The sequence below is a fragment of the Babylonia areolata genome, chromosome 19, assembly GCF_041734735.1.
Source record: "Babylonia areolata isolate BAREFJ2019XMU chromosome 19, ASM4173473v1, whole genome shotgun sequence".
NCBI classification, from domain to species: domain Eukaryota; kingdom Metazoa; phylum Mollusca; class Gastropoda; order Neogastropoda; family Buccinidae; genus Babylonia; species Babylonia areolata.
The window spans coordinates 50,472,084-50,490,903 of record NC_134894.1 but is presented as its reverse complement, the minus strand read 5'-3'; the positions used below and the strand labels follow the sequence as shown (position 1 = coordinate 50,490,903).

Genomic DNA, 18,820 nt, shown 5'->3' with positions numbered 1-18,820 from the left:
ATGAACACCCCTTGTACATGATGTTATAATTATGGAGATTGCTGTCTGTTTTTGTGTCTTTAAGCACTTACTTCACAATCCCATCAGTATCAAGACTTGCCACATGGTGACCACTGAGGCTGAAGCGACTGTAGCACACTGCTGACCTGTGTTCTAGATAAACATCCTAAAGCAAAACAAGTTCAGTTACTAAACAGCAGTGCTCAAAAACCAAATTCATCATTTAACTTTTTCTTTTCCTTTTTTCTGTTTGTGGGCTTCAAGCTGACAGCTGTAACAGACAATAACAGCTTGTGACAATCAGAACAAGGAAATACTGACAGCTGTCACAATCAGGACTGGGAGACACTGACAGCTGTCACAAACAAGACAGGGAGACACTGACAGCTGTCACAAACAAGACAGGGAGACACTGACAGCTGTCACAATCAGAACTGGGAGACACTGACAGCTGTCACAATCAGAACTGGGAGACACTGACAGCTGTCACAAACAACACAGGGAGACACTGACAGCTGTCACAAACAACACAGGGAGACACTGACAGCTGTCACAAACAAGACAGGGAGACACTGACAACTGTCACAGAGAGACACTGACACCTGTCACAGGGAGACACTGACATCTGTCACAGGGAGACACTGGTAGTTGTCACATGGAGACACTGACACCTGTCACAATCAGGACAGGGAGACACTGACAGCTGTCACAATCAGGACAGGGAGGCACTGACAACTGTCACAATCAGGACAGGGAGACACTGACACCTGTCACAGGGAGACACTGACACCTGTCACAATCAGGACAGGGAGATACTGACAGCTGTCACAATCAGGACAGGGAGACACTGACACCTGTCACAATCAGGACAGGGAGACACTGACAGCTGTCACAATCAGGACAGGGAGTCACTGACACCTGTCACAGGGAGACACTGACACGTGTCACAATCAGGACAGGGAGACACTGACATCTGTCACAGGGAGACACTGACACCTGTCACAGGGAGATACTGGTAGTTGTCACATGGAGAGACTGGCAGCTGTCACAAACAGGACAGGGAGACACTGGTAGTTGTCACAGGGAGACACTGACACTGACAGGTGTCACAGGGAGACACTGGTAGTTGTCACAGGGAAAGACCGGCAGCTGTCACAAACAGGACAGGGAGACTGTCACAGGGAGACACTGACAGCTGTCACAATCAGGACAGGCTGACACTGACAGTTGTCATAAATCAGAACTGGGAGACACTGACAAATGTCACAACCATGAAAGGGAGACACTGGCATGACAGCTGTCACAATCACTGAATCAAAATGGGAAACCATACAAATCAGTCTCTATCTGCTGGATTTTCTTGCATTCATGATAAGCTGTGTCACCTCCTTTTTGTTTCATGACAAATGAAAACTTGCAAATAATAATATTATAATACTTTAAGTTTTTGAATATTTCAACATCATGAAGACAGCCGCTTTGTTGATACAATGAAGCTTTGACAACTTTGTATTCTACCTGAATATAAACATAAGCAATAACAACAGATACATATGTGTACACACACACACACACACACACACACACACACACACACACACAACTGTCACTGATCAATATATCTATTCTAATTCCAGCAACTGTCAAGCCTTTCTATATATAAAAAATAATAATAATAATACAACTGACAAGGCAGAAAACAATGAAGGAAGAGATGACAGAAAATAAAGGAATAAAGGTAGAAACAAAGAGATCAATAAAAAAAGAAGAAATTTCTAGCACAGAATTTCCAGAAGATGGGTTTGTATTTTCAACTGAGAGAGCTTCTGGAGAAAATTATCAAATTTATATAAACTCTTAATGCAGTGAGAGCAAACTCAAATCATACTTACATCACTTAAAACCAGGAATGGACACTGCTTCCCTGCACATCAAGTCCAATCATGGTCATAAATGCTCTCTCTCTCTCTCTCTCTCTCTCTCTCTCTCTCTCTCTCTCACACACACACACACACACACACACACGCAATCCATCGTGTGTGACAATGAGTAAGATGCAACTGAACACTATCTATACAGTAAACAGTTGTCGCTCCTCTCGATCCTTTTGGAAGAACTAAAATACATTTTAAGACAAACATGTACAGATATTAACACATTATTGTTTGATATTGATCTATTGATCGCTTGATCGATGGGCCAACAGACTGTGTATTGAACACGCACAGGCACAGCTGGTTGGAGAGTGTCTTGATGTCTTGAAGAGGGATGGTGATCAAGTTGGAGAGGTTGGTGCCCTGGGGTCGTGGAGGCAATGAAGTGACGTCAGACAGGGCGGAGGGAAGCACAAGGCCATGGACAGCAGCTGGTCTAGCCTCAGGATCGCCATCAGTCATGCCACAAACAACCTGAATCTTGTGACATTTCCTCTGCCCCCTCAAGGCCTGACTAAGCGCGTTGGGTTATGCTGCTGGTCAGGAATCTGCTTGGCAGATGTGGTGTAGCGTATATGGATTTGTCCGAACGCAGTGACGCCTCCTCGAGCTACTGAAACTGAAACTGAAACCTCTGCCCCTTTGACAGAAGTGTTTACAGGGAAGATTGACACCAAGAGAAATTTCTTTCAGGTGGGCAATCACAGTGGTGTCCTGGCGGGTGCCTGAGGTTTGAGCTGCGATCAGCTGATCGTGCATGTAGGGGTGGTGAAGTGGGCGAGACCCACTCAGCTGGCTGGGGTCAAATATACTCAAAATCATAGGCCTTGATCACATTTGGAAAAAAACAATTCACCTTCAGTGCACATAGACTAAAATATGTGTTATCTCAAAAATCTTAAAATAGATATATTAGATAATGGAAAAATAAAAGAGAGAAAACATCAAAACTTAAATTTCACAATAAGATTGTGGCAGAGTAAAAAACTGAAACCTGTCTTTTGAACATATCAGATAAAAAACACAAAACACAGACAGGCTTTAACAAAAATGAATAAGCACACATGACCTTAAAATTGAAATGGGTGGATATTTAAATATTCCATGAGAAGACAGATTGTGTAGCAATTGTAACATAGTGGAAGAGGAAATCCACCTTCTTCACCATTGCATTAAATATAAAGCCTTAAGGGAACAATTCACAGAAGATATTCAAAATCTGAATGAGACAGGAAATATTCCCTGTCAGTTGATGCTAACAGATGATGTATACGTACAAACAAAAATAGGAAAATTTGTTTATGAATGTTATTCCAGTTTATGACATCAATTATTTATCTATCATTCATCTATGTACTTGTGTCTTATAAACCTTAGGGTTTCATTACATTAAACTTTATTCTATTCTATTCTATTTTATTCACACACACACACGCACACACACACACACACACACACACACACACACCATTCAGTTCAGTTCAGTTGCTAAGGGAGGTGTCACTGTGTTAATAATAATATATAATACTAGTAATAAAATATTGTACTTATATTGTGCAAACTCCCCATTAATGGGCTCTAAGCGCCTCGTATGAGATAATACATATACACAAATACAATTGTGTATACCACACACGAGCACATGAGGATACAGAAGTGGAAAAAGATCTACATATACCAATACTACAAATTGCAGATATGAATAATCACAGGAAAAAGACACAAAACACACCCCCTGAGCGCGCACGCGCACACACACACAAACAAACAAACAAACATGTGTAGAGCATAGTTTGTTCTTTTTTCTGCAACTATTCATATCTGCAATTTGTAGTATTGTGTTGGTGTATTTAGATTGTGTTTTTCACTTCAATGTTCTCATGTGCTCTCGTGGTACATGTATTGTTTCATACGAGGTGCTTATAACCCATAATAAGGGGAGTTTGCACCTTATAAGCACAATATATTATCATCATTACTAGCAGAAGTAGAAGGTGTAGTAGTATCTTTTTTCTCTCTTTGTCCTTTTTTAAAATTTTATTTTTTTATTTTTTTGTTCTTCAACAGACTGGAGGTTGTATCTGTACAAGTCACTCTCTTCCCGTATTGTTTTCTCCGTTTTGCTTTGCAGTGAATTCCCAACCAGACTGGTCCTTACATGACTGAATCACTGGTGTATACATGATAATATCCTCTTCATTTCTGTTTTCTTCAGTGAACAGCTTCACCTCTGTATCAGTTCTGCCTTCTGGCCATTCCCAACAATGTCTTCCCAGAGTGAGTGAAAGGACCGCATTGAAGAGATGTTTCAGGTTTTCAGGGTTTTCTACCCATTCTTTTGCTTCTTTCTGGTCTTGTACTGGCATACAAGCTGGATTGTGTTTTCTGTTTATCCCATCATGATCTTCTGCTTCCTAGACAGCTGCTTTTTGGTTCCTTAACTGCATCATGCAGTGGGCTTTGAGGGTTTTCAAATGCTCTGAAATAGGCCTTAACCTGTTCTAAATTGTTTCTGGCCTGTATTGAAGGAAGGTCAAGCAGGTATTGCATGGTCTCAGAAGGAGTGTCTTTCATTGTTCCAAGGATCTGCCTCATAGCCTAATTTTGAATTCTTTCTAACTTTAAGAGGCTGCTTTGAGAAAATGTTGTTCGCCCTAGTCCGTAGTTGATACACACAACATTAACAATATCAAGGTTGTATTAATATATACTGTGCACAGCAGAACAGTGCAGTGTAATGATTCATAGCTTGAAACAGAGTGCTTTCACTCTACACTAAAAAAAGAAATAGAAAAAGGATGGTGGTCATACAGAGTAATGGGAAATACATGTCCCCTTGGATAGACAGGGGGAATGACATCAATTACTGTATATACCCGGTACTTTTTATTTTGCTGCCTTTAGTGTGATGGTATCATATCATAAACTGGATCCTGTCTAAAATTAGGATGAAACCTGTAGGAAATTTTTAACTGATCTTCTATTATGAAATAAGTCAAGTGTCATTTTTTTTAAACAGGTTTATCCAAGAGCAACATATTGGATATATCAGATATGTAGATTAACAAATCTGATATGCTGAAATATTATGCACATTCAGTCTGTCACAAGTGTTGTGTTACTACACACAAAACAACTGTGCATGAGAGCATGCATAAGTGTGTGCATCTGTGTGTGTTCCTAATTGTAGTTCTAGCACAGGTCTCCCTACCCACTGAAAAACTTTTACAACAAATACTTTAATTTTACAACTGACATATTGAAATAGTGCTTTTGACAAGCATCTGGTTAAAAAAAAAACCCAACTTCTTCATTATCAAAAATCTAAACTGAATAAGAAAGAAAAAAGGAAGAGAGGAAAAATAAATGCAGGTGAAGTCATCACAAAAGAGGCCTCAAATCATCCTAGTAAGTCACCAGGTTTAGCCCCCTAACCCATGGTTCTGCTAACACTGTTAGAAGAACTGGAACAGCACTGGAGGAGTGTGGATAGTGGTGTGGGAAGGGGAAGGAAGGGCTCTGAGATGAGACTCAGAGGAATGGGGGTTTCCCAAATGGAGTGGGATGGAGATTGGAAAGCACACAAGTGTTATGAGAATGGAATGCACATCACACCACTGTGTGGCAACACTATGGACAGAAGTAACAAATCTATGCCTGTCTGTTTGAGTCATACAAATGTGTTCCAAACCATTCTTCAGACCAATGCAGTCATGTTTGAGACTGCAGTGCAAATAAGACTGAGGGGAGGGAACTGAGGGGGGTCAGTTGTACATCAGAGACGGGGTGAATGGACCAAGTGAGACTGGGGCTGTAGCCCTATTCTGACATCTCTCCACTGCCTCCAGTACAGCCCTTGGAAAATGAACCAAAGAAGGGGCAGTGTAGAATGAAGCTAATGGCCAGATATAAAGGATTATATGAAGATGATAACAGATGTGTATTACACTTTATTATCAACAGATTTCTCTGTGTGAAACTTGGGTTATCTCCCTGAGGAGAGAGTGCCACAGTATCCTATTTCTTTGTTTCTGACTGCATGTAACATTTGTTTATCAAAGTGGATTTTTCTACAGAATCTATGACAGGAACAACTCTCTTGTTGCTCTGGGTTCTTTAGGTCTGCTAACATCTGGACCATTACGAAAGGTGGAGGGAGCAGTCTTCAAAGACGATCCAGATAGCAGCATTCTATCAACAGTATCATGACCTCCCTTCCCCACCTTTCTGTTCCTATCCCCATCCACTCACACATGGTGCAAATGTGTAAACAGTTAAAGATGGCATCCATGCCCATGTAAATGCATTCTGTATGGGGGAGGTGTTAATCTGACAGCCCTTGTTTGTGGTTTATTTTTTTCTTTAAGAAAGAATATATCAACAATGCATTATATCAAGGCAGAGAGTTTACAGAGGAAGCAATTGATCATCCACTGGAAAAGAGAAGCACTGAAAGTAATTAGTAAACAGGTGACTGACATGTGTAGAGCCTGGTATCTTCTTCTTCTTCTTCTTCTGCGTTCACTCGTATGCACACGAGTGGGCTTTTACGTGTATGACCGTTTTTACCCCGCCATGTAGGCAGCCATACTCCATTTTCGAGGGTGTGCATGCTGGGTATGTTCTTGTTTCCATAACCCACCGAACGCTGACATGGATTACAGGATCTTTAACGTGCATATTTGATCTTCTGCTTGCATATACACATGAAGGGGGTTCAGGCACTAGCAGGTCTGCACATATGTTGACCTGGGAGATCGTAAAAATCTCTACCCTTTACCCACCAGGCGCCGTCACCGTGATTCGAACCCGGGACCCTCAGATTGACAGTCCAATGCTTTAACCACTCGGCTATTGCGCCCATCAAGAGCCTGGTATCAATCTCAACCAGAAGTGGAGGGATTTCATAGAAGATACTGCACTTTAATGCAATGAAAATTGAGAATACATCTATCAACATGTGTTTCTTTCATGATCAGTAAAATTACAACAGAAATTTTTTAAAGCAGAATTTTGAAAATAATTTCTAACATGACAAACCTTCTGGAATCTGTTGGAGAGGTTCAACAAGGCCATAATCTGAAGAGCCCAAAGAAGCAGCCTCTTGTGTGCTCATTTCCTCTGGAATAACAGCTTCTGAAAGGCCCACAGTCTTGTCCCTGTGACTGTGCATGTCAAACTGGTCAGCTGCTGTCAGGGAGTTGGTCCTGACTGGCAAGGACTCCTGCTTGTCCCACTGGGGGCTGGTGTAGGGTGGAAAGCTCGTCAGCTCTCTTGGCCCTTTCTTTCGTGGCCCCGCCACCAACACACTGTCCCCTGGCCCGCACTGCTGACCAGACCCTGACAGGGAGGCTTCCTGAGGCTCACTCATGCTTCTGACTACAATGGACTTCAGTTGTGAAGGAACAGCACTAAATGAGGCTCCTGCTTGTGTGACTGTACTGAACGCTGAAGTGGTCAGTAGAGCTCCGGACACTGGCATGGTGTGTGAGCCACAGCTTGAGGGGTGCTGCAGGGAGTGAGGGGTGTGTGGCTCCACAGCAGTGTTGTTTGAGGACTGGTTCCCCTGACTGCTGGCCACTGAACTGCCTGCTCCTATATCTGGGCGAGAGTCGGGCTGCTTGTTACGCTTCAGAAGAGGAGTTGATAAATTTATGGGAAATCGTCGTGATGATTTCTGTCGCTCACTTACAACTTCTGTACTCCCTTCATGGCTTCCACTGAAATAAAACAACGAAACTGAGTACTTAGAATTTCAAACATAAAACAACAGTGAATATCATAAAACAAGCGCACACAAGCATGAATGTGCATGCGCATGTACACACAAACACACACACACACACACACACAGAGGCAGTTTTTAGCTCACTAATGTCAATACGCACGCAAGACAAGATAGCAAAGTGTTACTGTGCTATATGTGTCAATGGAAAAGTGGCAGTTGTACAGGTAGTCCAAGAAAATTAGGCCAATTATATAGGACAACCCAGAAAAAATCAAAATAGCTTTTATACTTTACTTTGCACACATAAAGTTCCATTGCTGTTGATTACTGTGTGAAAGTTCTACAAAAATCCATGCCAGCAACAGTGCCAAATATCACTTTTGCCTTTTCTACAGTTCAGTGTAAGACCCAGTTTGGGGGTGGATTGCTGAGGAAGACAACACAGGCACTTATTCTCATCTCTAAGTCACAATTTTACTTGAGTCCTCTTCTTCATGCATAGGAATTTTTTTTTTTTAATTTAAAAAAATAAAAATTACAAACACCCACACCAAACTGCTAGAAAATACCTTGACTTCCAATATCTTTCTTTCGTTTAGCTTACAAAGTAGCATGGTCATGTATTGTGAACAGACTAAAAGCTGTTTTACCATGGTTCATTCACACTGACCAGAAGGGTTTTATGAAATGCAGATATACAGGACAAATATCACACACTATATGTTGGTGTATAATAATGAAAGGAAAATGCCTGATCTCTTGTTGTTGGTAGATTCCGAGAAAGCATTTGACACTATTTGATGGAAGTTTATTCTTAAAAGTTTTGATCAAAATGTAAGTTTGGCCCGGAAATAAATGAATAAAAAGCTTTTCATGCAGACATATCCACATGTATTGCTGTTAATTATAAATATTCATCATTGTCCAGTATTAATCATGGTGTTAGGCCGGGAAACCCACTATCTCCTGACTTGCATTTGTTTGTGTACAGAGATACCAGATATGTTGCATGAAAATGATAAAAATAAAAGGTTTCCATATCAACAAAGAAGTCAGGCCATCACAGTTTGCTGATGATAGAGCTCTGTACCTAGATGGAAGTGAAGAATCCTTTGTTTAAGCTGTTAGAATTCTTACTGTTTTTTGCAGAAACATCTGGCATGAAAGTGAATTATCACAAAACTCAAGTAGACTGGATTATAGGCAAAAACAAGTATCGGACACACTACCTGGGTGACAAGAATTTTTGTTGGGACCCAGGCAGTTTTAGATACCTTGAAATCATTTTAGCAACATTACAATTCTACATTCAATCTATGATGGTAAAATAGCTGAAATAAAGAAAATTTTCAGAGTGAGTGTCTGCTTACTACTTCTGAAAAAAAATCACCTGTCTTAAAAACTCTTTTTATGTCAAAGTTAATAGACTTCAATGATGTCCCAGACACTGATGATGCTTTTTTGACTCACTTGTGTAAACAAAGTGAGTCTATGTTTTAGCCCGGTGTTCAGTTGTCTGTGTGTGTGTGTGTGTGTGTGTGTGTGTGTGTCCGTGGTAAACTTTAACATTGACATTTTCTCTGCAAATACTTTGTGAGTTGACACCAAATTAGGCATAAAAATTGGAAAAATTCAGTTCTTTCCAGTCATCTTGTTTAAAACAATATTGCACCTCTGGGAGGAGCACAAAAAAATAAAAAATAAAGCCTAATTATATGCAAACTGCATTTACTGTTATATTTATATTTTTTGTATTCTCTAAACTTGGCACTTTGATCTGATATTCTGACACAACAACAAGAGCGGTCATTATTATCATTTTTTGTTCAAACAGGAACTTATTTTGCTATGCATGGAAGTTTTATTTATTTTGCAAACGTTTTGGTGCAGATAGTAAAAAAGGGAAATTAATCTGTAATTAATGCTAGGGGACTTAATTTGCTTTAAACTGATCTTTCTCATCTTAAATATTACATTTTGAAATTATACTCAATACATAAAAAGCTTGTGAGTTTTACTCTCAGTGTACAGGACTTTCACTATGTTCATTCGCCCAAGTTGTCTTTTTCGGAAAATACTAAAATCAATACGACGAGTGGACTTTACAGATCTGTTGGCTGAGCCCTGGAGGTCATGGGCAAAAATCAATTGCGTACACATATTTATACACATTCAAAGCGCATGCTCATATTCTTCGTGAACGCGAACGACGCCATTTTGTTTCAAGTTGTTGACCTGCCCGTTTAATCCTATATTCAATGGACAATACACAATAACATGTGATGGAAAGTTGGAGGAGACCGTTAAATATTTATTCAGAGAAAGATTTGTGAACGCCTCATCACTTACTGGATTATGCCCCAAACTGCCATAAAAATATCACCAGAATCAGTCGGAATTCACAGCTAAAAATTGTAAACCATGCGAGTTAATACCCTTGAACTGATAGGCTGATAGGCTCCCTGAAGCAGCTGTCCTACCCAGAGCGTCTCGCTAGTCTGAGACTGCCTAGCCTGGAACATCGCCGAACAAGAGGTGACATGATAGATGTGTACAAGTACGTACACGGAATATACGACACAGATCGACCCGTGCTGCACCTCTTTCAAGGCAGGGACACCCGGGGAAACACCCTCAAGCTGGCCAAGGGTCATTGCAGGCTGAGCTTGCGTGCTGGGTATTTTTCCCGGAGAGTCGTCACTGTATGGAATGGCCTCCCTGATAGTGTGGTGACTGCCCCATCAGTAAACGCCTTTAAAAACAGACTGGACACGCATTGGAAGAGCCTGCCTACACTGTACGACCCAGCCTGTCACCATTAATATGCCACGCATGCTGCATAATAAGTGAGAGATATTTCTGGATCAGTGAACAGGCCGGTTAGGCCTTCAACACCGCAATATACAAGTAAGTACAAGTATGATGAAACGAAAAAATTTCCAGTCTTGACTTTTCTCAAAATGAAGTCCTTTTCACTTCTTACGATGTTTAGAAATACTTGTACTTGGCTCTACATATTATCAGTTTAACAAAATACCAAATTTTCATATCAACTTTAAAACTATAAAACTAGAATGAACATAAAAGAGAAACTGAATTGACCGTGTCGTACTACATTCCCGGCGGGTGTGACTAAACTTGTACATCTATCTAGATCTAGTGAAAACGGCTAAATGTTGCAGTGTGATTGCAGTGACAGCCATTAAAAAGAATTCTTTACTGCCCTTAAAGATTTTCTGAATGCCCAAGATACACCAAAATAATATGATTTAAACAACGTTCTCACTGCGAATACCGCAACTGATTTATCCCCTTTAAAAAAGTATGTTCAAATGTTAAATTTTAGAACGTCAGTTAAGGAGCCACGATAGTGTAATGGATAAGGCAGTTTCTTCTCACCCGAACACGCGGGGTTTGAATCTGCTTAGGACTTCTTTTTTTCTTTTTTTTTGTTTTGTTTTGAACGCGAAGCTTTATAACAAATACAGAACACATTTTAACGATTAGATTTTTTAAATATTTTTACGTGTATCACAAGTGAGTCTTGAAGGCCTTGCCTCTCTTGTTTGAAATAATGTTACTGTATGTTCTTCAGATTATTGTGGAATGCCAGACAGTGTAAAATTACTTTTTTTTTAAATGTACATCGACCATGTTCAAGAGGTAGACTAAAATGTTAAAAACAAATCATTCTCTGTCAAGTGTGAAACTCAGTTGGTTGATAAGACTGCTTATTTTGATTCTTATTTGAAGGCACTTGTTTTGTTCACGTATCTAGACATTGATAAGTTTAAAACACATGGCACAGAATTTGCAAATACATTGATGAACACTGTGCATAATGCAATCTGGCATGGTGTTTTGTAAAGTATGAAAGGACAATAACTGAACTATCTGCCTAAGATATCATGATGTTAATGCCAATGTATTTTCACAGCATGAACATTTTGGTTAGTAATCATACACTGCTTCTGCTGGATTGGTTTCCAAAGGTACATATCAGATTTATCATCTATTGAATGAAGATGGTATCCCTTTATCTTTTGATGCATTTCAACAGAAATGTCCAAACTTGAGGACTTTACAGTATTGTGGCTTCACCGAAGCAATTAAGAATTTTCAAAATACAGTGGGTATGTTTTATCAAGGTACAAAGTGCAAAAGCAAATGATTTCAATAATAAACTGTTAAGAAAACAACAGCATACAAATCACACATAGACGGACTGATTCACTGCCTCCAGGAGTAATGATACAGAACATCTTTAAAGAATGGAAAATGTAAAATGTAATCAAACAACAGTGGATAACCAGCTGAATTTTTTTTCTGTCCCATCATCTCCGTTTTATTGGCATTACTTCCACGCACCTATGTGCATTGGGTTACACTGCTGGTCAGGCATCTGCTTGGCAGATGTGGTGTAGCATATATGGATTTGTTTGAACACAGTGATGCCTCCTTGAGCTACTGATACTGATACTGATACCATGCCACTCATTCCGAGTACTCCATACACAACCACACTCAGGTTCATCTGTCACAGTCACAGTGTCGGCAGTCGGCCACAGGCAACCATCAATGTTGGTAGGCGGTGGTAAGTGGTGGCTAATGGTGCTCTGTGATTGTGGTCAGCGGTGGTCAGCAGTAGTCAGTGGTAGTCAGCAGTGGTCAGTAATAGGCAACGGTGGTTATTTGTGGACAGTGATGTCAGTGGTTAGCAGAAGTCAGTGGTCAGTGATGGTCAGCAGTGGTCAGTGCTGGGCAGCGGTGGTCACTTGTCAGAAGTGGTCAGTGGTCAGAAGCAGTCAGCAGTGGTCAGTAGTGGTCAGAGGTCAATAGTCATAAGTGGTCAGTATATAGTGGTCAGTGGTTGGTTCTGGTCGGTCAGTGGTTAGCGGTTTTAAGTCATCAGTAGTGCTAGTAGTCAGTGGTGGTCAGTGGTGGTCAGCTGTCAGTAGTGGTCAGTTACTCAGCAGTGGTCAGCATTAGTCAGTGGTCATCAGTGGTCAATAATGGTTAATGGTCAGTATTTGGTGGCCAGCAGTGGTCAGTACCGGTCAGTGATTAGTGGTGATCAGCAGCAGTAAGTGGTGGGCAGCAGTGGATAGCGGTCACCAGTGGTCAGTGGGCAGTAGTAGTCAGTAGACTGTAGTGGTCAGTAGTGGTAAGTGGTGGTCACTGGGTAGTGGTTGTCAGTGATCAGCAGTGGTCAGCAATGGTCAATGGTTAGTAGTGGTCAGTGGTCAGCAGTGATCAGTTTGCAGTTAACAAAATCAAAAACAAAAACCCAGGACATCTTGATAATGCACAAATGTGACAAAACAACGCAATCTGAAGATTTTGACGTAGTGGTCAGCAGTGGCAAGTAATGGTCAGTAATGGCCAACAGTATAGTGAAATCCTGCTAAAACATTCCAGTATTGCATACAAAGTGATGCAAGCTGAACTCTGATAGTGGTCAGTAGTGGTCATGCAGCGGTCAAACAACCTCAGACATAATGCACAAATGTGACAACATAATGTAGTCCGAGCACTCTTGAACTGTGGTCAGCAATGGTCAGCAGTAGGGGAACATAGACCTGGGGGAACTTAGACCTAGGGGAATATAGACCTGGGAGAACTTTGACCTGGGAAACATAGACATGCTCCTCTGCACTGCATGCCAACTAGGTCACTGTTAACCTCTCTGATGTTGTCTGAAAGTGAGCATGATGTGAGCGGGCGTGGCATGGCATGTGAAGGACATACGTGTGTGTCTGTGTGGGGGTGGTGGTGGTGGTGGGTGTGTGTTTGTCTGTGTGTGTGAACATAGACGCAAAGGTAAAAAACAGGACTGCCAAAGAGCGCCTTTTTGACAGACTCCATGAGAACGTCTGGAAGCAGAGACAACTCACCTCTACCATCCAGCTGAAGGTCTACCTACTGTGCAGTGGTCCTTACCACCCTCCTTTATGCCAGTGAGACCTGGACTGTCTACAGCAAACATGTCAAACAGCTCAACCACTTCCGCCAGAGCTGTATCAGTAGACTCCTTCACATCAGGTGGCAGGACAAAGTCCCCGATATGTAAGCCCTGGAACGAGTTGGCCTCTGCAGTGTCTATACCCTGCTGCAGAAAGAATGTGGTCAGAATGCCAGACAGCCGACTGTCTAAGCAGCTGCTGTATGGAAAACTGTGTCAGGGCAAGCGCTCAGTTGGAGGGCTGAAAAAACGCTACAGAGACAGTCTCAAAGCGTCCCTCAAAGTCCTGGTCATCGACATGAACACCCAGGAGACACTTGCTCAGGACCGACCAGCTTGGTGCAGCAAGATCACCACAGGAGCCCGTGCAGCTGAAGCCAGACGCATCACCAAAGCGCAACGAAAGCATGCTCCTAAGTTATCATAATCATCATCACCATCACCATTATCATCATTAATGTAAATGTGATACGGACTGGTTGGGTGAGCGAAGTGTACACAGGGGGTCTATTCCAGCCAGGAGGGGAAGAAATGGCCTGGGCTGGTTTAAACCCGGGGTAAGAAGTAGCCAAGTACTTCTTACCTGGGGTAAGAACCAGCCAGGGATAGAGTTCAGCCTGTTACACCAGGCATTGCAAATGTGTCAAGGGTCGAATGGAAAGTTTCATCATGAGATTCGGTAAAAACACACTTGCCAGGGAGCCACTGACTTTGGCACCCCACATGACAAGCTAATCTGCATACGTATCAAAAATGGCATTGCTGGCGATAAAAATGGAAATTTTTGGAGTCAAATAGATCATGACAGCGGCTTTTACTGCTGCTGTGAAATGATTGAAATTTTTCAAACTGAAGGTTCTGACATCAATGAGGATGATGAAGACTTTGAATAAAGTATCTGAAGTGAAGAAAGCTACCAGCAAGAAGGTAATGACAGTGACTCAAGATTTGGAGGGCAGTGAAGAGGGAGGGAGATGGGCTACACACAACGTAAGGACCTTCCAGTGGGTCAAGTGCAGCGAGTTTCATTCAGTTCCTTTATGTTTTGTCATTTTTGTTGTTGTTTTTTCCTAACCCTAACAAATAGGCCGTCTGCAGGGAAAAGAAGGGAGAAAACTTTTTGTCCCGAGTGAGTTAAGAAATAAAACAAGTTAGCCTTTTCCAAAGAACTGGTTTTGTTTGTTGTTAAAGAAGAAATACACACTTACCTAGTGGATGACTTGATAATAATATCAGCTAAATGCTATGTAAACATATGGAATAGTGTGGTTCCAACACTCTTAAAGAAAAGATAAAATCTGGGAAAAAAAATACCCCAATGTTATGACTAAAATGTAGTCTTTTGAAAGTCTTTAGTATCCATATCTTGAATCAACAAATTAACATTTTTGCACACGACTGAGTGATAAATGTCATCTAAAGTTGGTACTGTAAATCTGATTTCTGAGTGTGTTTGTGCATGTGTGTGTGTGCGTGCGCGCGCGCATGTGTGTGTGCGTGCGCACATCTGTGTTCGTATGTGTGTGCATGTATCTGGCTGGCTGTGTGAGTGAGTGAGTGAGTGTGTATGATTGTCACTGTGTGTGTGTGTGTGTGTGTGTGTGTGTGTGTGTGTGTGTGAACATTATTTGATGGACTTTGTAGTTCCTTCCCTCGTTTCCTTTTCTTCCTCCTTCCTATCCACACTCTCCCCCTTTCCTCAGTCTGTTTCCCTCTCTTGGTGTTTTTGTGCATTGGTGGGTGACTGTTATATGCTTGAAAAATAATTAAGGAACATAACTTTTAATTTAATTGATGTTCTATATTGGATAATATAAGCTGTGATGTATATATTTCAAAGAAGAGAATGTTCACTGCAAGGAACAGCTTGAACTGCTAAAACAATATACAACACATCAGAATGGCTTGAACTGTGGTGTTTGATGGCTACACTGGACCCCCGCATCACCAGAACCACAGGAGCAGACGAGACGATTAGAACATTGGATTTAGGCGGAAATTGACGTAGCTGGTCATGTCAGAGCTACTGTATGTCAGGATAATCTCCTTGCAAATTCACTAAACAAACAAAGAACAAACAACATTACATCTGAAGATGAACAGTTTGTTTACATGAATGCTAAATAAGATACTAGTGATGCAGACACTTTGATTGCGTACACAGGTATGAAGATGTGATAAATTTAACTATTCCTTTTTGTTGTATTGGTACATGATGCATGTTAAACATTTGGTTATTACTTTTATTTATTGGTTTGCACATATCTATTTTCTTTTGTGTGTTGGTAGAAATTTTTTGTGTATGTGTGTCAGCAGAAATCGGTGTTTGGAACGGATAAAAAAGCATTCCAGTTCAAAGTGACATGGGGAATTGTTTTTCATTCTTTACTGGTTTTGATGTGGGGATTTGTTCGCAATATTCGCAGTTTCAGCTTGGGGCTCATAATATGCAGCTTTAACACAATGCACAACCACCAAAGCAATTGTTCTCAACCCTTCTTTGGAAGGCCAACACCACCTTGGCATTTTATTACACTGCAATTATGATTTCAGTTTCTGAAGCCAGCAATCAGAATGCTATTACTCTCTCAGCCAGCATGAACATTCTATACGTTAGTGTCGATTTACCAGGGGAAAATTTTACAGGTACATAAAAATTTGTGGATGGATGCTAGGTGTCCACTTAAATAAGGTTGAGTTAAGTGAGGAAAACTCATTGAGAAAAGAAAGGCTCCTAGTCAGGGCCAAATAATTGTGTCAACTTACATAATGAGACAGCTTAAGCATGGTCAATCTAAGCGATGTCGACTTATGACATCAAATATCATTGTTTTGTTTTTTTAACTGAATATGATGATAAGCCCACTTCCACTGGTTGTAAAGCTGAAGCAGCAATGTTGATTTGAATGTGAAGGATATAATAAACCTTGTCCCTACCCTCCAAATTTCAAATGAAAAAGCGAAAATGCTTAGAATGAATGCAATAAATTTCCATGTTGCTGGGCATGAATTTTAGCAGATTTTTCACGGGAACAAGTTTGGGTCCTGTTCTGTTTATGTGCAAAGTATGAAAACTATGTCAATTTTTTCCACCCCAGTCTCTAATTACACTGAACCATGGTGTTTCTGGTGACATTTCTGCTATAGTGCGGAAATGTGGAAACAAATCCCAGTCCCAGTGACAGACGACTGACAAAACAAGCTACCCTGTCGTCACAGAGCAAGACACCTCCTCCATCCCCCAGGTGTGGGGGTAGTATGTCAGAAGCTTTGATCACAAAAATAAAAAAAACTTGCGATGGTTATGGACAAAAAGATTGAAAACCTACTAATGACAATGCAAGAACAAATTGAAAAACCCAATTCTCACATGGCTAAAGTGTTAAAAGAGAAAACAAGGACTTATGGCGAAGGCAGACACTCTGGGAAGCAAAGTGGATGACCTGGAAGGAAGAAACCATTGCAACAACTTCATCTTTCATGTAATCCCCCACCACCACCCCCCACCCCCTATTGTGATTTTTGCAAAATAATTACAAACCTCTAACAAAAAATCAAAAAACTTAAATTATGCTCAAAAGTATGTATAAAACTAAAAGTATATGTTTTGTTGAAGGAAAATGAATGGAGAATATAATCATCATAACTTCAATGTTGACAGGATGAGATAACTCCCAATCAGGGGAAGATAACTCCGCTTAAAAAAAACACACACAAGAGAATATTTGGGGGAAAAAAGGACAACAATTCAAGTTTGCTTATTTCATGGGTGGAAATAGTGCTAAAATATTAGCAAATGTATCAGACACAACATCCAAGTGCAATTATGTTGTTTCCTGCACTGTCATGTTGTTTTAAACAAACACTATACATAGCCACTCATATGCACCCACACGCATACCCTTCACCCAACACTCATAAACACTATCAAACAATATTACAACACAGAAACTCACTGCAAAAGGAGGAGTTTGTATTATACTCCATGTCTGGTGTTTACATATACTTACCATGTCAAACTGATGCAAACTAGGCCTATGGTTTGCTCTGTTTGGCCAAATTTCGCGCGGCTAACAGTGAAAAGACGCCCCTCTTAGTCTGGCCCGCTCTTAGCCAATCAAACGCCTCTAACAGCTATAAGCGCTGAATCATTCCTTTGGCCAAGGCTCTCCACGCCATCTTGTCAGGTTTTCGCTCTGTCTCGTCTAACGCTTTTTTTGGCTATTAAGCGTTGTCATTTGGCCTTATTTTGTTCAGACTGAAGCTTTCATCTGGAAGGTTTCTGGGAGATGAAAACCCCAAAATGGAGTTTCAAGCTAATATATTGGGTTTTATGTATACCCACTTCTGACACAGCCCGACCCTTTCTGTTGATCTTGTAGTATGTAATCATCATCAGGATAACCAGAATCACTTCAGCTGATCAACTACAACATTACTTTCGTTTTCTATCACATTTTCATAGTTGCTATTGTCAACATTGTGTGAAAAATCAAACAAAATTCTAGCCACCTCTTCTGTACTGTACATTCTGACAGCCATGTTGACACACTCAAGTTTTTAGTTTTATAAAACCGTTAAAAACGCAAAACAAAACAAAAAACCAAACTAAAACAAACAAAAAACGCATTAAAATTGAGTCAAAAATTGTCGAGAAATTGCTTCAAACACTCATCAAGGTAGTTGCCATTTGCAAGAGAGGTAAGCATATGCGGTGGTGGTGTGTCCATCGAGATCGATGATGACCATCGTTGTCATCGAGATGGGGGATGGGGGATGGGGGGAGGGTGGTGGTGGGGTGGGGGGAAGGATGCTCATGAATCTATCTGTGAGTGCGCAGATGGCTGAATAGTCCAATCTGCGCACGAAATGTCCGCTGACAGTTGGGGCAGACAAAGACAGGCATATCATTGTCAGGGAGCTTGTTTGCCCGTGACTTTCTGGCCTGCCTCTTCTGAACAGCTGCAGCAGTCCTGTTGGCCTCGCACAACCTGGCGCCTTTGTGTACAGCAGCGCGCCATTTGTCACGGTCCACTGCAGATTCCTCCCAGGAGTCAGGGTTGATATCAAACGCTTTCAGAGAGACTTTCAGAGTATCTCTGAAGCGCTTCTTCTGACCTCCGTGTGATCTCTTCCCTTGTTGCAGCTCGCCATAGAAGAGCCTTTTGGGCAGCCGATGGTCTGGCATGCGCGCCA

At 41.1% G+C, this 18,820-nt stretch overlaps 1 protein-coding gene across 1 annotated transcript in view; it reads right to left on the bottom strand.

Moving 5' to 3' along the window:
* LOC143293824 (WD repeat-containing protein 91-like) overlaps positions 1-18,820 on the bottom strand; it is a 155,701-nt gene that overhangs the window by 88,010 nt on the left and 48,871 nt on the right. The window contains exons 6-8 of the mRNA XM_076605092.1: positions 6,975-7,654; positions 1,893-1,924; positions 72-166 (exon numbers count right to left, since the gene is read on the bottom strand). Of these exons, the coding sequence (XP_076461207.1) occupies positions 72-166; positions 1,893-1,924; positions 6,975-7,654 (807 nt within the window). The remainder of the gene's footprint in view (positions 1-71; positions 167-1,892; positions 1,925-6,974; positions 7,655-18,820) is intronic.